This window comes from Tachysurus fulvidraco, chromosome 2 (assembly GCF_022655615.1).
Source record: "Tachysurus fulvidraco isolate hzauxx_2018 chromosome 2, HZAU_PFXX_2.0, whole genome shotgun sequence".
Lineage (NCBI taxonomy): Eukaryota > Metazoa > Chordata > Actinopteri > Siluriformes > Bagridae > Tachysurus > Tachysurus fulvidraco.
Genome location: NC_062519.1, coordinates 23,413,229 through 23,437,622, shown reverse-complemented (window position 1 = coordinate 23,437,622; position 24,394 = coordinate 23,413,229). Strand labels below are relative to the sequence as shown.

General features: G+C 36.9%; 1 protein-coding gene across 1 annotated transcript; it reads left to right on the top strand.

Moving 5' to 3' along the window:
- Positions 1-9,037: 9,037 nt before the first annotated feature.
- onecut3a (one cut homeobox 3a) lies at positions 9,038-18,847 on the top strand. The gene is made up of 2 exons (XM_027152264.2): positions 9,038-10,067; positions 17,672-18,847. Exons 1-2 carry the CDS (start codon positions 9,038-9,040, stop codon positions 17,974-17,976), a joined length of 1,335 nt encoding a protein of 444 aa, XP_027008065.1. The 3' UTR covers positions 17,977-18,847.
- The last annotated feature ends 5,547 nt before the right edge of the window (positions 18,848-24,394 follow it).

Here is a 24,394-nt window from a genome sequence, read left to right as displayed (position 1 = left end):
ATGAGAGTCTAGCCATCATACATGCACCTGATGCTCTAGCCCAGCAATCTTCATTTGACATTTTCCAGTGTTTTTCAGTATAGCAGTATAGTAAGTCATGTCTTGTACTGTTGTAAACTGTTTTAACAGACCATCAGTGGGGAGTTTTTTTTCCCAAATGTTCTGTTATATAATCATACGTTAATGAATCAACTAGCTTGTTAACTAACTATCTCGCTGCTAGTTAGCTATAGCAAAGTGAAATGCATCCTAGACTAAACAATCACAAGCAGACAAACAGATCCTAAATTGCTATGCAATCATGCATTAGAAAAACAACGCCAATTCTTTTAATTTTACTATACACTGAAAACATGAGTTTGAGATGAATTTTTTTTTTTTAGATTTTTTTTCAGCTTTCATTTCCTGATTTTTACATCTAGACGTGTTAAACAACTTTGAACTTTGAACCTTGTCTCATATCTATAGCAGTTTGTTCTATAACTGTACTCACTCACTCACTCACTCACTCATTTTCTACCGCTTATCCATCATCATCGGGCATCAAGGCAGGATACACCTTGGACAAAGTGCCAACCCATCGCAGGGCACACACTCTCATTCACTCACACACTCACACACTACCATGCATGTCTTTGGACCGGGGGAGGAAACCGGAGTACCCGGAGGAAACCCCCGAGGCACGGGGAGAACATGCAAACTCCACACACACAAGGCGGAGGCGGGAATGAACCCCGACCCTGGAGGTGTGAGGCAAACGTCTAACCACTAAGCCAGCGTAACACCCCCCCCCCCCCCCCCCACAAATGTTGATTTGTTACACCGACACTGGCAGCTTTTTGGACAGATTCTAAATTGAAATATCACACTCGAAATCCACTCTAGACATTTTATCTGCTTAAATAAGGAAGGAATAACATACTCGTGGTTATGGCTGGGTCCAAATACTTTTGGTCCCTTTTACTTTTGGGATTCACAACATGTACAAAGTGCTATGATTCCTACAAGCACAGCGTGATATACTGTATATCCCCTCAAATGAATGCTGAAAGTCTGCATTTAACTATAAATAATTATCACTCTGTCAACATACAAATACTTTTGGACCTGACTGTATATGCAGAAGCTGAAATTATGGGTCGCTTTGGGTGAGTTTAAAATATGGGATGAGTGCATGATTTTAAATACTGTACATGAACAACAACTCCACTAATCCTATGATAAATGGAGAAATGGCACATACTAAAAATATAGGCTAAAGTATTAAGGACTGAGCGTAGAGACCGAGAGATTTATAAATGGCCCGAATGTTAAGAAGCACACATTAGACCCATTATTAATCCATGTCTTTTCCTCTATACCATGATTATAGACTTCTAGTGATGGATGTTTGTAATGGATAAAGATAAAAGGAGGAAGGAAGGCAGGAAGGTTGTTAGGATGATTACAACTTCACATCCACCTCGTCACGCTTTCTCCGAATAAAGCATTGTTTTTATTAGCCCTGTCAGATTGCAATTTACAAAATGGCAAACACACACTGCACGTTTATTGTGAACTTTTGAGTACGGAGACCGTCAAGTCCGGAAACATTAAGGAGATGCAACCAGGTGCCATAAAGATAGATGGAGACCACGAACAGGCGCATGAGAGGAGAAATATGGGGAGAACAGGAAGGTGGGCAAGAGTGCTTGCTTAGTAAAATAGCGTCTGTTTTCTTCAACACTGTCTATTAGAAAACACAGGGCTAAATGATTTTTATGCGCATGAACAGTTTTGCCATGAAAGGCATTAACCAAGGACATGATCAGCACTAAAATGTTTGACATCCTGTACAGCAATCAATAGAAGGCCGGATTAGTGCTTTTGAGTATCGTATCCCCCAGCAATAAGGCTCACTATGATCCAAATATGAATTTTCAAAGATGACCTGACACACACTATGCACCGCTAGATAGATGTCTGATGTCAAGCCTGTTCAGTTCTATGCTTCAGGCATGTGGAAGGAAACATTTATTTGATTCTTATGGAAAGTTAAGTGGACCTCTGCCTTTGTTAGAATAACAATAACTGAAAGCATAGCCAAGAAAGTTCTGCTAGCATTTAGAGTTACTTCATAGAGTTACTGATTTTTCTCAACACATCTAACCTAGTGGAAAGTTTATCTTGAACTTAAGCAATTTCTGATTTATTGCCTTACTGTCTGCTGTTAGAGAAGTGTCAATATGGGCAGAGAGAAACAAAAAAGCAGCTATTTTCAGTCGAGCGTTTATCATCCTCTAAACTGCAAATTTCAGAAAGCAGACACCTCACAATCATCTCCCGTCTTTCTAACACACTCTATCACTCTCTCTCGCTCTCTCTTTCTTTCTCTCTCTCCCTCTCTCTCTCTCTCTCTCTCTCTCTCTCTCTCTCTCTCTCAATTCCCCTGACTCCCGCCAACGAAGATCAATAAGCTATCGATCAACTTGCACCATTTACATTTTATCTCTGGGACAAAAGAGCCAGAGACTCTTAAAACAAAACAATATGTTTTTTTTTTCCTACTCATCTCACAAATACCTTTTTTATTTTTTTTAAAGTATGACCACGTGCATGTATAATCTTTCCACAAAAAAAAGCTGTAAACGATCGTTCGTAAGCTGTGTCTTATTCCGTATACATCCAGACATCGTCTGTGCTATAGGCAAAATCAATACACTGAGAAAGAAAAGGTTCTTGTAAGGATACAAACAGAGAAAATGGATTTTATTTGAAAGAAAGCCTAGTATGTGATAAGACAGAAGAAGCTGAGAGAACTGTGCAGTCCTTTAACCCTATGTTTAAATGCTGTAGCTTATTGCTGAATATACGGTATCCTTGTAGTCACTGTTTATTGTGTATTACAGATCCAAATGATACATCCATGGGACTGTTGTTTCAGAGGATGGGATTGTATTGTAATATTAGTACAGTAGATCTCAGAAAAATCAGAACGCACTGCTTATTTTGTGTTGTTTTCTACAATATACTGTAATACTGTCCAAGCACATAATAGAGATGTGAAACCAACAAGTGGTTGAAGTGTATGTTTATGGGTAGTTCCTACTTGTATAAGCCACTAAAGGAGAAATCAGACATGCCGTGCTGTGCAGGATGGGAGCTAGGACGAGAGCGGGAGGATCGATATCCGGTCGATTTACTCAGCACTACTGTATGTGGTGAGGTGTATGCATGTGTGTGAGTGTGTGTTGCTATCAATAGTGTGTTGGCGTCTGTTTGGGCTAGTGGAGGGTGAATCGGGTTAAAGTTAAAAAATTATCAATTAAAACGCTTTGCTCAATGGGTACAGAGTTAAACACAACGAAGGTGGACATATTTATTCAGAAGAGTGAAACATGGTTGTGAGAGTTTTTCTGATACTCCAAGCTCTCTTCACACATTTCACCTTCTCCCTCAGTATCTCTCTTTAACTGTCTTTCTTTTCCTGCCTTTCTCTCCTCTCTCCTTTCTCTGGAATTGATCGACTGGGCCTCCTCAATCCATCTCTTCCTCAGTCTCCTAGCAACCAGAGCTTTATTGAGTGTGATGGAGGTTGATTTTTTTTCCCCCCTTTCTCTCCTAGTCTAAGCTTAAGAATTAAAGGCTGGTTGTGCACATTTATGCATGTACAGTACACACAGACACAGACACAGACACAGACACAGACACACACACACACACACACACACACACACACACACACACACACACACACACACACAACAACAACAATTACCTGCATGCAAATGAGTTTAGCATCACAGTTTGCTTGCTTACACACACTATATAAAAACTATATATATTTCTGGTGTCTCTTTGTGACCATCTGCCTGGGTGATAATGTGCTACGGAACGACAAAACCCCAAGAAGTGTGTACAGTAGTTCGGATATCCAGCTGGTAGACAGCTTCATTTTATATATATCATCTATTTGTTGACTTTTGGCAGTGATTCAAAGATGGAGAAATGTATACGAGTGTGTGCGTACACTATTGTGAATAGAACTGTAAACTTCACAATAATGCACAGAAAGGATGCAGATCATTGTGATGCAGAGTTCAAAAGGTATTTAAGAAGGTATTTATTTATTTTTATGTCCTATCGCATACCACATATAAAATCCCATTCACAAGGACATATTCCATATTCTCGTGTGTCCACAGGGACTAACACAAACTTAGGGAAAATATGTAGAACCCTTTTAAAAGATTTTCTGAACTTCTGCCCAGTTCAGACTTGCACCTGACACTGTAGAGTAGTGAGGCACCAACGCTGTCCATTCATGAATGAATGTCCATTTTGGACATTCATTCAACACAAAGTTGTAGTTTATACAATGTGATGACATTTTTTTCTCCTAATTTCCCATAAAGGTCAAAGCAGCTGTAATTATTGAGTGCCTCTGGTCTTGGAGGAATAAAGAGTGACAACTTGCCCCTCTCTCCCCTGTAGCAGAGAGAGTAGTGTCTAGTGTCCAGGGTTGTGTAATAAAAACAAATTATGGATTTTTTTTTTCTTCTAGCCACATAATTATCAGGTTTATGAAATGGCTACAGGTGTAAGCCAAGGAACCAGGAACACTTAAATAATCAAATTCGTAGTACTGTGTAGAGTGATGGGGAAACTGAGAAGTAAGTAAGACGAGAGAAAGACTAAATGAAAGAGTATATAATTTAACGAGTAGCCTGAAATGTTCTTTCTTGATGAGACAATAGCATCATTATTTCTTTATAACAGTTAATGATGTCATGCGTCATGGTACGAGAATTTGAGGAGCAGAATATTTTTCCAACCGTGTTTAAAACCTCTGCGTCTCCCTGTAATACTAATAATAATAATAACAACAACAACAACAATAATAATAATCGCATATTTTCGCGCATTAATATATCATATATATATATATATATATATATATATATATATATATATATATATATATATATATATATATATATATATATATATAGAGAGAGAGAGAGAGAGAGAGAGAGAGAGAGAGAGAGAGAGAGAGAGAGAGAGAGAGAGATAGAGAGATAGATAGATAGATAGATAGATAGATAGATAGATAGATAGATAGATAGATAGATAGATAGATAGATAATAAATGGTTTATTCGATTCAACAAATCAAAAATAAAAATCCATTTTAAGGACGTGTCACAAATCGTAAATTCTATATATATATTTTTATTACCCCGATTTATTACCGATAATTTAAGAGAAATCAGACTTGCTCAAAATTATGTAATCCCTCCTATATATCACTATATGTGGCCTTTATTTTATTTATTTATTTTTTTACAATATATATATATATATAGTACAGAATTAGATATAAAACGTTTTTGGTGCAATTTCCTAAACTATTAAAATGATTATATATTGATCCGGTGAAGATGGATGCCGGATTATAAAATTTAATTTATTTATTTATTTGTTTATTTATGTATTTATTTATGGACTTATTTATTTGTTTCTTTATTTATTGTTTCATGAATGTTACTGGCTTTACCTCCGGGGACAAATTAAAGGAAAAACTAACGCTTGCGCCACAAGAAAAGCTTCAGTGTGCAGATGCTGGATATCAGGTCTCATGTACAGTACAGTAGGTCTTCTAAAAGATTCATTATCAGTCTTTTGATGATGATGATGATGATGATGATGATGATGATGATGATGATGATGATGATGATGATGATGGTGATGGTGATGGTGAGGAGTGTCAGTAGGAAATTTCTCGCGTTTATGAATCGGGTTAAGATCTGTTCCTTACACAGCAAAACGTTTTACAACATTTTCATCCTCTTCCATTTATTCAGTGAGTCTTCGTGCGCTGGAGGATGTGAGAATTGTCCTAGTGGAACAGACTGACATGTTTAATCACGCCAGGCTATATATCGATTTTCTTCATTCTGTAGTACTTAAAATCCAAAATATATAGTTTTACTGTGTTTAACCTTGTACTTTGAACATTTTCATTTTAAACTAATATAATCCCTAATATTTATATTTTAATTTAAAGACCTGGGCTAGAGACTCTTTGTGCAGATGTCACATAAACCATGTAATAGACCATGTAACAGCAGCACAAGTCAATATCCAAACAATCGATTCACAATCCAGAGGAACAATTTGTATGGATCACAGAATGAAACAGGATAACACCTAAAGACAGTATTTGTTTTTTTTTGTTTGTTTGTTTGTTTGTTTGTTTGTTTTAAGCTTTTTTGTCTTAAATATATAAACCTGTTAAAATTCTATATATTCGAAAAAATGTAATATTTATGACGCACTGTATGATTTTTTATCAAGAGAAAATGATTCATCTATGTGGGGTAAGTGAGATTAATCTTATAACGAACAACTTAAAGAAGGATGTTATGTCCGAGCCAGTTCAATATTTCCCTTAAAAACCTTCTTTATAAGAGACATTTTTTGACTTCACCCAGTCCGAGTCTAGAGATTAGCAGCAGAAGTCGATAGTCAAACAATCGATCACAGTCAAGAGATGATGTTAATAGAACAATCAGTGATTTAAGCTAAAAAAAAATAAAATAAAAAAAGACGCAGATAAATAGGAAATTTCAACAGGGTTTGTTTAAAAGAGACAGAAAGTTACACCCAGTAATACAACATGACAAACGTTCAAATATCACCAGAAATCTGATATCTGTAGCTAGTCTTTGTACAATAAACAAGGAAAGGGGAAACATTTTACATTGCATTCACTAAATAAACACTGGGTTACCTATTTTTATTAAAAATGAATACACTTAGATTTCGTTTACAGAGCACGGTCTTATTTTCCCCATTTAATATTTCTGTACATTTGGATATTTCTTGCTTTAGTTTGTTGCCATAATCACATCCATTTACCCTCCAGTCCTCCTGGATCTCGATTGGTTTATTCTCTCTAGTTTCTTCATAGGGCCTTATTGTGCCACGATTGTGTCACGATTGTGCCACGACTGTGCCACGATTGTGCCATGATTGTGCCACGACTGTGCCACGATTGTGCCATGATTGTGCCACGACTGTGCCACGATTGTGCCATGATTGAAAGTGAAAGTGACGTGAAATACGGCTAATTTTTTTTTTTCAGAATTTGTTCTCTGCGTTTAACCCATCCAAAGCGCACACACACACACAGCAGTGAACACACACACACCGTGAACACACACCCGGATTGTGCCGTGATTGTGCCATTATTTTATTATGTTCTACATATCTTTTCTGATTAGATGTACAAGTGCATAATTAAGAAAATAAGTCATCTCAAGATGATTTTAATCACCATTCTCGTAATATAGCGAACAATAACTGCAGTAAAAACAATACATTATATAATTACTATGCAGCAAATCATTTACTACTACTAGTACTACTACTACTACTACTACTACTACTACTACTAATAATAATAATAATAATAATAATAATAATAATAATAATAATAATAATAATTATTATTATTATTATTATTATTATTATTATTATTATTATTATTATGATGATGATGATGATGATGATGATGATGATGATGATGATGATGATGATGATGATGATGATTGCCCGAGTTTCCTCCATTCAGGCCCAGGGTCAGTGTGGATATTTGTATGGAAATTAGCGGCATCTGCCTTTTTCTGCTAGAACTGCACGACAGCCCCAGATATAGAGCTACGTAGAGACTAAATAATAAATAAACCTACCTCATAAATTTGCAACAGAGTTTGTCTACCAGGTTAGTTACGGAGGGTTTCAGTAAACGCTCGTTAATTAAATATTGTGAAAATTATTGTACAACTTATATAATAATTAGAATTACGATATTTGGGGAAATATTTCGTTTTTTTTTGTTTTTGTGGCCAAGGACCATCCCAGTCACACTTAGATAACAATTAGATAACTAACAATTCTGTTAGTTACACAGATTCTCTGAGTTAAATAGATTCAAGCTAGAAATTGTGTAAAAACCAAATAAAAGTAGTCTTGTTCTGCCAGAAAATATTTGTAAGATCATTGATTAATGTTTTATTTTATTCTTTTCATTTAAATATTGACTCTTCAATTTTTCTAATGATTATTAGTTCTTATTCATTACAGCTGTCATGAAGGATTTGTCTAAATAGCAGATTAATTAAACACTGAAATGTAGAATATATTAATTCAAATGAATATATCAATTCCAGAATTTTTGCTACCAAATTTGCAAAGATGACAATAATTTGTACAATAGTCATGTGCAATAATACACAGCTGCTCTAATACAACAAAAACACACACATTGTTATCTTTAACATTCAGTAGATGCTGTTCATGAGGTCTTATTAAAACGTTTATTAATATGATCGATACAAAATTGTTTGTGTTTATTTCTTTAATTCCACTTATTTTATTTAATAGCTTATTTCAGTATACATGCCCTGAATCATGGAGAAGAGTTGGAAATACCCGTTAATAATTAACCGTTTAGATGGTTGTCACTGGCGCCAGGTTTATCGGTGTAAACTGATGACTCAAGGAATCCCTACAGCTGTCATCTCGTGGCCTACATGCATATATGCGCCCTTGAAGTGTGCTCAGAAATGTGGAAAGTTCTCTATAGGCTCGACAGCAAGCCTGACAATAGCAGTGGTATCAGTGGTTCCATTCCTGATTTCTAGTAGCGCAGAGGCACAGAGATTAAAATACGAGCATCTACTGCTGGTAATAAAGAAAAGTGTAGAGCAGAAACCACCTTATATAACCATGCTGAATTAACTGAGTAACTGAAGTAGAAGGTCGGATTGAATCGTCCCGTTATTAGCGGCATCGTGAGCTGAGAGACAGAAGAGACGGTAAAAGAAGGTGTGTGTGTGTGTGTGTGTGTGTGTGTGTGTGTGTGTGTGTGTGTGTGTGTGTGTGTGTGTGTGTGTGTGTGTGTGTGTGTGTGTGTGTGTGTGTGTGTGTGTGTGAGGAAGAGAGAGAGAGAGAGAGAGAGAGAGAGAGAGAGAGAGGTGGGCATCTTTCAAGTCATGGAACTTAGGATGGAAAACATCGGGAACCTTTATACGGTTTCACATTCTCATCAAACGGACAATCTGATGAACTCTCCTCACACGAGACAGTCGGTGTCTCACCGTAACCTGGTGCACGGCCGACCATCCAGCATGGTATCTAGCATGGCTTCGATACTGGACGGAGCTGGGGAATATCGCCACGACCACTCGCTCTCCGCTCCTTTTTCCACAGCTATGAGTATGCCCTGCGATTCTGGCATGAGCATCAATAGCACGTACACCACTCTATCACCGCTACAGCACCTGCCATCGATATCTACGGTATCGGACAAATTTGCGCATCACCACCATCCGCACTCACATCACGCGTATCATCATCCCGCGCACCAGCGCTTGGCCGCTGGAAATGTCAGCGGCAGCTTCACGCTTCTGCGCGACGAGCGCGGCTTGGCCTCCATGGGCAACCTGTACGCCCACTATCCCAAAGACATTTCCTGCATGGCACAGCCGCTCTCGCCGCTGTCCAACGGTTTAAGTACTTTGCACAACGCGCAGCAGCCTCTTTGCGCCTACGATCATGGTACTCACCTCTCCAGCGACAAGACGATATCGCGAGGAGGCTTCGAGACTCACGCGGCGATACTCGGTCGGAGTAATTTTGAGAGCCACGGTACCGGAATCACGTCCCCTCTGAACGGCATACACCACCCAGGTCAATCGCATTTTCACTCTAATGGATCTATGCTGTCGGAGCGCGACAGGCATGAAGCCGGTGGCACTCAACAAGCAGTCGGATCCAGCCAAACAGATGAGATCAACACGAAAGAGGTGGCACAGAGAATAACGGCAGAACTAAAACGCTACAGCATTCCGCAGGCTATCTTCGCCCAGAGGATATTGTCTCGGTCCCAAGGCACTCTATCTGACCTCCTGAGGAATCCTAAACCGTGGAGTAAGCTAAAATCAGGACGGGAGACGTTCAGGAGGATGTGGAAGTGGCTGCAAGAGCCCGAGTTCCAGCGCATGTCAGCCCTTAGACTCGCAGGTGTGTAACGGTGCTCGTGATGACAGGTTCATCATAGCAGAAAAGACACTGTATACAGAACATCTTTTACCAACACAAAAATTTATAGGACTTTTATCCTAAAATTATTGTGTCCACTTAATGCTATACATAGACACAAATCATACAGATACAGCATATAAACTGAAATGTATTCTCTAAATGATTTGGGTGACTCCTTATTGCATTCTGTTCACCAGAATGTTCTGAGAGATGGGACTGTAAACAGTCCTTCACTCTCTAAAGTTTGATCAAACCTTATTTATTATAGTCCTTCACTCTCTAAAATGTTCTTTCATATTTTTTGGAAATGCGTAAAAGCCTGGAAATGCACCTGTTTACTAGATAACACAAAAATCGTGTTCCACTTACTTTCCCTTCACACATCTTTATTTTTTAACCAAGACATTCAACTCACTGGATCAGTGAAAATTGATTAAATGTTAATTGTACATTTAGTAGCACTTAAAATATCACGTGAAAAAAATTTAATCCGTCCTCCTCATTAAAAGTGTCGCACTATAGGATTATTTTTTAATAGTAATTAAATCAAGACGTTTGGATTCTGACACCACAGGAAAGCAACCATGAAATATATTGCAAACTAAAATATATACTATATTTGTTTCTCTTTATTATATCCCAGTTGTTCGTAGCATTTTAAATCCGACCTTTTTACAAAATAAGTTTGAACAACTTGTAGGTCTATTGCCTTGATACAGTTTAGTCACCCCATAAACATACACATATATAATCGTAAACTATGCGCAGTGCGCAATATCCATGATACCAGACAGCATTAAAATTCATCCATTGTCATTTAATTTAAGTCAAATAGAATTGAATCAACTTTAAAACAAAACTATTGTGTGGTGCATTTAAGCGCAATGCAATGGCTTCAGTATAGCTGTGCAAACATTACGCGCATGTGTGTGTGTGCAGGTGGGGGGATGAGTCTGGCATGAATCAATGCATTTAAATTAAAGCGCAATTCCAGATTCATCACAGTCACAAAAATCAATGCTCCGTTAATGTAAAACTGTGGGTGTCCAGCTGTCTTTAACCGAAAGCTTTTAATTAAATTGTAAATTCGTTAATAAAAATATATTTTTTTATTTATTAAAGTAAAGAATAATTATTTCAACCAGTCAGAGAAGTGGTGTAAACTGGGAATATAATGAATCGATTGGGAAATGTTTTGCTGTGACGAATAAATGTAATTGTTTTGGCTTGATGTTTGATGCTTAAGACAACGAGAAATTAACCGAATATAACATAGAAAGACCAAGTCAGACAAATAATAAATAAATAAATAAAACTATGCAAAACAAATTCGTATCAGCAGAATTCTAAGTCTAATCTCAGTGTATTTGGTCAGATCAATACAGCAATCGATAAAGATACCCAGGCTATCTATCAATTATTCCAGTTCAGCACTCTGCCACATAGAGACTCGTGTCTCATGACTTTTTAAATAAAAGAAGGCAAAAGGTCTGTGCTGTGTGGCTTCTGATCAAATAAAGAAAACCTGTTTATTATTTAACCTACGTTCATAATTTCACCAGGCAGAGTTAAATATATAGGAAAATAATGGCATCTTCAGCACCTGGATCAAACAATACCGACCAACAGCCTTTACACCTAATCTGCCACTTAGGAAATTAGATTTTATTAATATTTGGAATCTAGATCTAGATATATTTCGTGAAGACAGTTTTAGGTAAGAGTTCATTCATTCATTCATTCATTCATTCATTCATTCATTCATTCATTTTCTACTGCTTATCCGAATTGCAAATGCCTGTCGTAATACGTTATAGATATTATGGTATTAGTGGAATGGAAATGCAGATGGATGCTGGCTGGGAGTCTGACAGTAAACCAAAACATAATGCTGATTATGCATTAGTATAATTATATGAAAATTAAAATGATTTATACTCGGTTTTTCTCAGGAGCAGTGCTGGAACTCCTTGGTTCACACACCACGTAAGAGCTGCGTATTTCAATGTCAACACAAACCAGAGCCACGTGAATAGCGTGGTGGTCAACACATTTCCAGGGTCCAACAGTGTTGCGCATGCATGGCCTAAAATACTGTGATCAATCCATGTGCATTCTTAGTTCGCTCGGCAAACCGATCGATATTAGAGAGAGTGACCTTTAAATACGATTGTAAAGAGGCCAACAGCCTGGAAGCAGCTATAATCAACACTGACTCTGATAAACAAAATAGTTCAGCTTAAATGCCAAAAGCATGATGAACATTTAGGTAGAAAACAATTTGTATCATTATCATTATCTTTTTTTTCCCCAATATATTTAAAAACTAACACCTTCATCATCAAATTGGTTGAAATCTAAATTTATTCAATTCAAATTATTTGTATATCGAACAATTTCCCATTGTCTTAAAGCAGCTTTACAGAAGTATGGAAAGAGAAGAGAGAGAACAAAATAAATAAATAAATAAATAAATAAATAAATAAATAAATAAATAATAATAATAATAATAATAATAATAATAATAATAATAATAATAATAATAATAATAATAATAATAATGAGAAGAAGAAGTAAATAAGGATATTATATATATATATATATATATATATATATATATATATATATATATATATATATATATATGTATGTATGTATATACAATTAAAGTTAAAAATAAAAAAAATTACAATTAATTTTAAAAAGATTAATTTAAAATTTAAAATATTATATATCTATCCTTATCTCTGATGAGCAAGCCGAAGGTGACGGAGGCAAGGAAAAACTCGCTGAGATGATATGAGGAAGAAACCTTAAGAGGAACCAGGCTCAGAAGGGAACCTCATCCTCATTTGGGTGACAGTGAACAGGAAATAATGTAAATGTAAATAATGTCCTTTCTACAACAGTTTATAATAGTGCAACTGAGAGCTCATGAGCTCTTATTACTTACAGAAATTCAGAACCGGTTTTTACAGGCAAGATGTTGAGCTTATCATTTTTAAAGCCATGTACAAATACATGACTCAACAAGACCACTAAACTATTGAACCCAGTGCAATAATAGGCCACAAAAGAAAGTCAGGTAATATCTACATAAATATGTCGACATAAATAAATGCTTAAAATGAAATAAGAATAATAAAGTATTTTATGTTAGTTAAGTATAATTCCAAAAAAAGTCCTAAATATAAAAAAATATTATTATTATTAAAATATACGTAATATTTTTAAAGTCATGAGACTCAATCATAAAAGCAAGGTGAATATGAATCTGAATATTATACTAAAAAATACTTCTTCCATATTTTACAATTATTCATGAATTAACAATAAATTTCTCCCAGATTTTGAACAATATTATTTGAAGGCTACTAAAGCTCACTGTATTATAACATATTCAGTGGTATCATCAAATATTGAATCATTGCCTTAAGAACCGACATTATTTCATAAGCCTGAGGTTAACAGACTTTTTTTTATATACAAAGAAGTATATATTTCGAAAACCTAACACACATGTTCTGTAAAAGATATCAACAAGGCAAAAAGAGAACAAAGAAGAGTTTCATGATATTTTTAATAGAAAAAAAGGGAAAAATTACTCGTCAGTAATCCACAGGTACAAATCAGGATTTGAAGCCAACGAGAACTGCTTTTAAACTGTTCTCTATAGATCTCAGGGCTAAGGACATGTAAGTAGTCTTAGCCACACAATGTGCAACTGTGCAACATGGTGCAAACAGTGCAGGACAAGACAAACAAGACAGACAAGACAGTGCAGGACAAAAGACAGTGTAGACAAAAAGTTACAAGACAATACAAAAAGTACAAAAAATACAATACACAAAAGACAATAAACAGTAAACAGAAACAGCGCCGACCGACCGGTGTATATACTGTATGTGAATACTGAATGTTCAAACAATATTTCGTGCAGTAACATTAGAATGAACACAGTTTCTTAGCAGCAGGTCTTTGGGATAATATATAGTATTGTGCAAAAAACAGCAAATGGCTGAAATATTGTATAGTATGTGCAAAATGGCTGAGATATTGTACAATATGTGCAAAAACAGCTGAAATGTTGGACAGATTGTGCAAAACAGCAGAAAAGTGTGCCAAATAGCGTGTAAACAGATTGACGGATTGTAAGCAGCATGTAAACAGTCAGCAATTCAGCAAATCCTCTTACATTTACATTTATATTTACGGCATTTGGCAGATGGTCTTATCCAGAACGACGTACAAAAGTGCTTCGAAGTCTCTATCAATGAATACATTAAGACTGGTTCCCTTGGTTATAGACTTAGCATACTTTTTTTTTAAATATACACAAATCAAACAAGGAAATCAAATCAAAGTGCTAGTTTAAGTGTTTTCAGGAAGAGGTAGGTCTTCACTCGTCGTTTGAAGATAGCCAGTCACTTAGCTGTTCGGACATCTCTTAAGAGTTTCAAGGCTTGCTTGTTCATGTACGGTACCTGAAGGAAAGAGACTTGGGCCGTGTTTCATGTGTGAGAGTTCATTTAGATTTTTTTGTCCAACAATTTTAGACACACTCAAAATCAATCATTCTTTATTTCAGTGCTTGTTCCCAAACGTCTTGAAGATTTAAAGAAAAGCCAGTAAAAATGCTAAAAGTGCACTCAAAAGACAACTCTCTCTAGTTCCAAAATGACAGCATCAATGAAGCTTTGTTACTTCACTAAAACATCAAGCTTGTCACAGTAGCTCTATCCCAGCATATGGGTTGCCAGTTCCAACTAAACACATTCTTCCACCTTATGTGCTCACTGTTTTTATGCTAGTAAAATATATAATACTAGTTGTTTGGCCAAAGGTAAATAAACAAGTTGTTGGTATTACTATAACTTTCTCACCCCTCATACATAACAAACAGCTTTATACTGTATCAGAATGAAGAAATCTTTCTGGAGTTAAATATTCTGTGGTCAGACATCACATTGTGTAAGAGATTTTGGGAGTTTAATGTGTCTAAAGTGGTGTAATACTTGGGTGTTCATGCACTGGGTGTATCTTATTGTCTCCCCCTGGTGTTGTTTGTTTTTAGAGAATGCAGATCTTAAATGGAAGTAGTGGCTCAGTGGTTAAGGTGTTGGGCTTTTAATCAGAAGGTCATGAGTTTGAATTGTGAGTCATGAGTTGGGGGCATGTGGTATCCTAGTGGTTAAGATGTTGGGCTACCAATCGGAAGGTTGTGAGTTTGATCCCAGGTCCACCAAGCTGCCACTGTTGGGCCTCTGAGCAAGGCCCTTAACGCTCAATTGCTCAGCTGTATAAAAAAAATTTAATAATGTAAGTCGCTCTGATCAAATGATGTAAATATAAAATCTCAGGTCCACCAAGGCGCTTCTTCTGGGCCCCTGAGCAAGTCCCTTAACCTTCGACTAGTCACATGTGGGTGTTTTGACCTGAAACCATTTTAGAGTTTTAGGTTTTGAAGACTATGGAAGGGTTATTATTTAAATAAACTGTAGTTAAGAGTTAAATTTTACTCTATATGTTAGCAGATTTTGAACTCCAGCTCAAAAATCGACTCCAGAAAATTCAATGGTCACGCATGTACACTCAAATGTAGTTGGAATAAACTCACAGAGAGTTTTTGCAGGAATTGCAAAAATCATTTAAATATTATGCAACATTAATATTCTATTCTAGGCACAAAAAACAGAAATCAGTATTTTTGGATATCCAACTGGCCTGTAGGAGCTCATCATGCTCAATCCCTCACCACTTCTCTGGACAATTTTGCGAAGGATCCTGGAAAAAGTAGAACGTTAGTGCTTGCGATATATCAAGAGTGATGAGAAAACATTTAAGCTTAAGGTTGCCAGTTTTAAAGATTTCTTCATACGAATGTTTCATCACTCTCTTCCAAAGTGTCCTTAATCATTCTCCAGAGGGCAAGAAAAGGGGACAACAGCTCCTTTAAGTTTCCCAAGACGAAGCACAGCAGAATATGTGCTGATTTTCAGAATGCCCAGGGCAGGTAGCAGTGGCTGTGTTTGTTGTTCCACCACTGATTGACCCCATTGTTCGAGGACTACCCTGGATCCAAAAACACAATCCGCTATCATCCAGTGGCCACTGATAATTGTGGCTAGCATCCCAACCCCACTCAGACTTTCATAGTTGGGTTAGATGCCTCAGAGAACAGAATCAGTGCCATGCTATCAGAAGAAAGGTTAAAACTTCATCCAGTGGACCTGTTCAGCATTTATTATGACCATCAGGACCTGAAAAATTTCAAGGATAAACCAAAATGGTTATCGGAGAGAACACTGGGCTTTATTCTTCTGAGGGTTTAATTCACCATATTGTATTGGCCCAGATCCAAGAAAACAAAAGCCAACTTATTATCTTGAAGAATCCCTTCTCCTCAAGCATGCTGTTGGTGCCATCACCTGAGACTTCGATCTTAAGTTCATTCATTCATTCATTCATTTTCTACCGCTTATCCGAACGTCTCAGGTCACGGGGAGCCTGTGCCTATCTCAGGCGACATCTGGCATCAAGGCAGGATACACCCTGGACGGAGTGCCAACCCATCGCAGGGCACACACACACACACTCTCATTCACTCACACACTCACACTCTACGGACAATTTTTCCAGAGATGCCAATCAACCTACCATGCATGTCTTTGGACCGGGGGAGGAAACTGGAGCACCCGGAGGAAACCCCCGAGGCACTGGGAGAACATGCAAATTCCACACACACAAGGCGGAGGCGGGAATCGAACCACCAACCCTGGAGGTGTGAGGCGAACGTGCTAACCACTAAGCCACCGTGCCCCCCATCTTAAGCTATTTCAAGTTAATGAGCAAACCGTAGGTGGTCTGTATAAAACAGGGAATCAAGTGTCCACCAGAGACATTGTTTTCTGAGGATGGGGCCAGAGCATACTGTATAACTACACCAGATATCATCTTTTATAATTAAATTACACACCTCTACAAATTTACTCTTAATAACCTTTGACTGATGAAGGTATATGGCATTAGACCCTAGGTGAAAAGCCTATGCTTCACTCTAAGATTACCTGATATGTCCTGTGTACTGTCTCCCTGTATAAACTAAAGCTGCTGGTGGCCTAGCTTATTTCATTGAGTATCCTATCATGTTTCTTAGCTGGTGCATCACTGAGGAGCGCAAGCCTGTCGTCACCCATTTGGCCCACCGTGAGGGCTGAAATGTTGGGTTGGGTTTAGAGGGATTGATGACTGATGATTTCTGGCATCCAGTGAACAGGAGAACTTTCATGCACATATCCTTTTACGCAGTCATAGTATATGATAAAATATGAACAAATGCCTTAAAAATCTATGTTGATAAAATATTTATTCATAGATTTATTTTACTAACTACGCTATTCTTAAATGTTAAATTTTTTTGGTCACAAATGTCAAATCATCATCAAGACTGAACATCAGTTCAGGTCTGAGGAATAACACTGATGATGAGAACAAGTGTAGAGCACAGTGAGTTCTTATATGTTTTAGGTCATTGACAAACTCTCACTCATGATTCTATCTCTTGTTCTCTCTTCTTTCTGCAGCTTGTAAGCGAAAAGAGCAAGAGCAGCTGAAGGAGCACAGCACAATCCCTAAAAAGCAGCGCCTCGTGTTCACCGACCTGCAGCGTCGCACGCTTATTGCCATCTTTAAGGAGAATAAGCGGCCAAGTAGGGAAATGCAGTTGACCATCGCACAACAGCTGGGTCTGGAGCTCAGCACAGTCAGCAACTTTTTCATGAATGCCCGACGTCGTTGCACTACCCACTGGTATGATGGGAACCAGCAAGGTGACGGAAGCGGCACGGGGCAGACCGTCACCTCCACTGCCAATTTCTCCAAAGCCTGAGGATGACGGCTTCCCCACAGGTCTCCCCAAATGTGCTAATTCCTTCAGACATCATGCATAGTGTGCCATGCAATCCTAATTGCTGCCAACAATCAGCAACACTTCGCATCAGTGCAATCTTTAAGCAAGACAACAGGCAAAAATCCCACACACGTGTACCTGGAGTCAGTCAGCATCTTCAAAAGAGGCATCTTGGTCCTTCAGTGGCCTCCTTACAGCATCAGTGTTCCACAAGTAACACAAGGGTCAAACAAAGCGTCATTGTCCACCCAAGACTTCACTCTTCTTCTACCACAGAATACTGTAATTAATTAAAGGCTGTTTAATGCCACTTTTCAGATCATACACTACACTAACAAAGTCCCGATCTCCACCAAAGTCGAAGTATACGTCACCCTTCCCAGCTGTGAAATTGCAGACGGGCCATTTCAGCCTCTTTAGCACAGAGATGTCAGCATGCTCAAAGGACTTTAACACCTCCTGCAACAGCCAAGAAAATTACTAACAGTGCAGGAAAGCTTGGTCTCTGTATTTATAATACAATCAGCATATGACAACCAAATCATTATCCAGGATCTGTAGGATTACACTGCCACCTGGTGGTCATTACAGTGCATTGCTGCTAAAATTCAGTGAGTTAATACAGACAGTTTGTGAACCAAATTAAGCTGTAAAACCTTGAATTCTGTTTCAAACACTATTAAAATGTTGGTGACAAATCCAACTTCCAATTTATACTATAATCATATAATGAACAGCAAAATACAACATGAAATGTTACAGAAAAAAAGAGTGCCAATAATATTTGCCTTAACGTAATCTCAGAAGCTCTTTGCTATGCGCACACAAAACAAATTAGCTCTACTAAAGTGATCGGCAATAAATACCAAAAGAAAACAAAACAAAAAACAAACAAACAAACAAACAAAAAAAAACATGACCAGATTTTCTATTTTACGCTAAAAACAACAAAATGACAAAATATTCCTTTTTAAAATTTGATACATATCAAGGTCATGATTTGTCTTGCCATGCTCTGTTCCATATTATCCACAAAGCTGTTCTTTTTTTTTTTTTTTGTAATACTGATGCGGGTAATTCACATCACATCACATCACTTCACATCAACAGTTCTGTTTCTTCATACCGTTGTGACGACACTTTATGCAGGATAGAGTCAAATGAATTGATTACAATTGATTATAGTGCATTCTCTCTGGTGATGTAGAAGAATTGGCCAGAAAAGGGCTGAAGAGATAGAAGAACTTTTTCACACGTTCATCTCATCGAATGGATTTTAGACAGTAACCGAATCACTACACCGACCAGGAGGAGTCCTGCTGCAAGTCTCCAAACAAACAAGAAGCAACGGAGGAGCATTTCTGAAATACTGAACTGCAAAGGGACTTGAAGTCAAGTTGTGAGCCTTAGAAGTGGCACAAACTTCACTTGTACATTAGATCACTTTCCATTTGAAGTGAGAACCTTCCTCACTCTCCTGGAGGATTTAATTCCCCAGCCACTGATACCAAAGATTTTTCTGCTTGCCAGTCCAGCCCAGTCAAGTCCAGTGTTGTCAAGGGAGGATTAAAGTACATCACAGCACAACCATATACAGTACACCATAGAATTTATTTTCCCCACACACATAGAGTGTAGTTAGACTGCAAAGTGCCACACTACCTACAGGAGAGGTGGCAATCATGCAGACAGTTGAGTGCCTTTTTCCTTCAACTGCAGCTGGACCTGTCATAGTGATCTAAATTTCTCATGATGAGATTTTGATCAATAGAAAATGAATAAGCATAGTTTCAGCCATGTTTACTCATTTCTAATCTGAAATTTTCTTATTCTATTGACATCCTTTTGTTCATTTTTCATTTCAAGCGTTTTTTTTTTTTTTTCTGGAAACAAAAATCAAAAATATCTTGTGAATACAACAAAACAATGCCAAGCTAGAAATGGGCTTAATTTTTAGATATCTGTGAAAAAAATGCTATAAACAAAGACTGCTTTCAGAAATATAAATAATGAGTGTTTATTTCTGTCAATTTACAAAATGCAAACAGAAGAAAAATCGAAATCAAATCAATATTTGGTGTTACTACTGTACGTGACCCCCACAGAACCCTGATCTCAACATCATCCAGTGTGTCTGGGATTACATGAAGAGACAGAAGGATGTGAGAAAGCCGACATCCACAGATCATCTGTGGTTAGTTCTCCAAGATGTTTGGAACAACCTACCAGCCGAGTTCCTTCAAAAACTGTGTGCAAGTTTACCTAGAAGAATTGCTGCTGTTTTGAAGGCAAAGGGCGGTCACACCAAATATTGATTAGATTTAGATTCTTTTGTTCATTCATTGCATTTTGTTCATTTATGAAAATAATTTTTGAAAGCATTCTTTGTTTACAGCATTTTTTCACACCACCTGCCTAAAACTTTTATACACACATATATATATATATATATATACAGTATATGTGATTTTTTTTTTCTTTTTTTTTTGGCATTCTGGAGCTTATTTAAGTGATAACCAAAACTAGTCCAGAAGTCTGAAAGCACAAAGTCTGGGATTTAAAAAAAAAAAAAAAGGAAATAAGCTGAAAGTTTATCTATTAGAGTTTTGAAAAATCTAAAACAATTGGAAAAAATTTCCAGGTCACTAAATTTAAGTAAATACCTTTCATTGAACCGGCGGTTCAGATGAAACATTGATTTTATATTGAAGTCTGTTTCAGCAAAAAAGCAAAAATGTGATGTACTAAATAAATATACTAAGAAATTCTGATCTTCATGTTTGAGTTCAATAATTCTAGAACTCTAATTCCTCTACAAATTATTGTTGATGTTTGTAAAAAAACATTTTTACTTAACTGAAAAAGTAAAAATAGACATTTTTTATAGTATTATACAGCACTACATATGCAGACACATACAAACACACACACACACACACACACACACACACACACACACACACACACACACACACACACACACACACACACACACACACACTCTAAATACATGTGAGAAAACACAAAACCAGGATGCAAAACCTGGACACACAAAATACAAATACCAAATCTATTTCATTTAAATGAATTTATTTACAAAAATAATTAATGGAAGTGGACAACTCAGAATATGTCTCTAAAAATATCAACAAATTGAACATTGTACATTTATCACACCAATCTCATAAATAGCCTTTATTATCAAGACACTGATATTATTATTATTATTATTATTATTATTATTATTATTATTATTATTATTATTATTATTATTATTATTATTATTATTATTAATTTTTTTTATTTTTTTATTTTGTTGTTGTTGTTGTGATTATGATTATTATTATTATAAAAGAAAATCATAAATCATTCACCCAAGATAAAGTATCCATAATTAGGTGATCGTCAGTTTTAAAAGTCTCTGACTAACTAAGTAATGCTTAAATAAAACCCAGTTAATTAAAGGTCCAACAGGAATTTAATTTCTAAATCAATGTTAATATGAATCTGCAACTAGAACACTGTCAAACATTTCTGCTAGTGACATTCCAATATATACAAGGCTACAATGAAATATTCATGAAATATTTAACTCATGACCATGACTTATCAAATGCAAGAGCATTAGAAAATTGATTGCAGCCGCATATTAATAAGGGCTGTACATATAGGTGGGGTTTTATGCACATGGTTAAATGCTGCAGCTCATTTGTTTTAATTAAGAAATGGACAAAACAGTTGTGTATATTCAATTACATACATTACAATTATCTGTACATAATTAATTATTTTAAATCATAGCCATGACTTATTCTAACATTCCCATGCCAGGTTGTGAGGTTTTCAGCTCTGAGTAGAAAAGGGTTGATGAGCTGATGATGTAATGCAGGATTTTGTGCCTCTTTTGTCCCTACCTTCTTGGACAAGGACACAAAGACCTGGCAAGCTTGTGTTCACAATTCCTTCTGAAATACCTCAAATGTTTTGTGTTCATGTCATCTAACTGAAATTACCAAGAATTCTAATGATTTGTTTAGTCATTTCTGACTTTCATTCATTCATTCATTTTCAACCGCTTATCCGAACGTCTCGGGTCACGGGGAGCCTGTGCCTATCTCAGGCGTCATCGGGCATCAAGGCAGGATACACCCTGGACGGAGTGCCAACCCATCGCAGGGCACACACACACACACACACACTCATTCACTTAATTTCTGACTTGAAACTTTATAATGGTTTTGTGGTTTTTTTTTCCCCTTCTTGCTTGTATGTACTGAAAACAAGAAGACATTTGGAATGTTTCTACAGTTCATCATTAATGTTAATTCTGCAAGATGACTGTACGGTTTTGGGATTTAATGTTAATGTGTGAATATGAACCAAAAAGGAAATGGAAAGTGGTTGGAGAAAAGGGTCATGAGTGTTGTGTGTGTGTGACAGAAGAGTGTCAGCAAGAATTAAAAGGAAAGGTGTACAAGCCAGTATTGAGAGCAGCTTTGCTGTATGGGTTAGAGAGTGTAGCAGTGAGGAAAGGACATGAGGCAGAGATGGAGGTAGCAGAGATGAGGACGTTGAGGTTGTCTTTAGGAGGGACGAGGATGGACAGGATTAGGAACGAGCACATCAGAGGGACAGATCAGGTTGGCTGTTTCGAGGACAAGGACAGAGAGGATAGATTGAGATGGTTTGGACATGTACAGAGGAGGGAGATGGTTATATTGGTAGAAGGATGTTGGAGATGGAGCTGCCAGGTAAGAGGTCAAGAGGAAGGAAAAAGAGGAGATATATGGATGTGTTAAATGTGGACATGAAGGTAATTGGTGTGAGAGTAGAGGATGCTGAGGATAGAGTTAGGTGGAAACAGATGATTCGCTGTGACGACCCCTAACGGGAAAAGCCCGTTATATATAGTATAGTTCTATTTTTATTATATATATATATATATATATATATATATATATATATATATATATATATATATATATATATATATATAGTTTTATTTTTATTTTAAATTCAGTGTTATTTGAGGGCTCCAAACATTCAAATTGATGATAGTTTGTTCCTGACCCAATTAGTGACTCAAAAATCTCCATACAACAAGCCATGTAATAGCTCATGAAAAGGTTAAAATCACTGAAACGTTGAATTAGGAGTGAAGTAAACACAGTACTGAAGCACAGTGGATTAAAGGTTTGTATGTTTGTCTCGGACCTCCGAGTTCAGGGGATCAATTCCTGTATCTTCTCCATGTGTGCAGGGTTTACATGTTCGCTCTGTGCTCCGAGTGCTCCAGTTTCCTCTCTGTCCTTCAAAAGTAATGCATGAAAGGCTATTTGGCATCTATACAATTGTCCGTAGTGTGTGAATGAGTGTGTGTATGTGCCATTGTGCCCTGCACTGGACTGGCACCTCATCTGAGGTGTCTTCATCCTTGTGCCCTAAGTCCCATAGGATAGGCTCCAGGTTTCCTGTGACCCAAGATCGAATAATCAGTTCAAATAATGATCCAAACTGTATCCAAGTGCAGACTCATTTCTTTTGTCTGAATTAAACAGCCAATATTTTTATCAATGCCAATATAATTTACAAAACAACTGGTTTTTACAAAATGTTCTTGATGGTGTTCTCAGTTCCTGCCCTGGTGAACTAATTGCTAAATTCTGTAAAGATAAAAAGAATTAAGCGACGCACCTATATAATCCATATATAAAAGTACAGTTATCCATTTTTTGTGAACGATATACAAATAAATTCTTATTAACGCTTGACAAATGAGGCCCGTCGTGCTAAAGTTGTCTAGATGTGCTGATGTGGGATATAAATCTTGTAGAAACCTCACATGGTAAGAAATAAAACTACACATAAACATGCGCTGAACATTGTGTAGCATGTTCAATGCTATATATCGATGAGAACCCTAGTTTTTATGGTCTTCTAACACCTTGTCTATCATTTTGGGCAATTCTTTTGTTCGTTTTAAAGATGTAGGCATATAAAGCTGCACTCGCTCCTCAAAATTTTGGACTGATATAACCTGAAGCATCACTTTACAAACGTTGTGCTGTGCTGTGATTTATCCCCCCCCCCCCATTGTTGCGTCGTCCATTTTCCCATTTCATCGGTTTTCTTTTTACTATCAGCGACGATTTAAATTGATCGTGTGCTTGTATCGTCTCAATTCCTTTTACTTGTCTAACGTTACCTTAAAATATGTTGATGATGCAACATGAAGGAAAGTGTATGAAACGGGCAACAAATGAGTGACACTGTCTTAGGTTTTTATTGTAGTTTCATTTCTATTAAAGAAAATTGCTCTTGCTTGCTAGAATTTATTGGGAAAAAACTGTGCTGGTTACATCTTGGTTTATATATAAAAATATGTAAATATAAACCA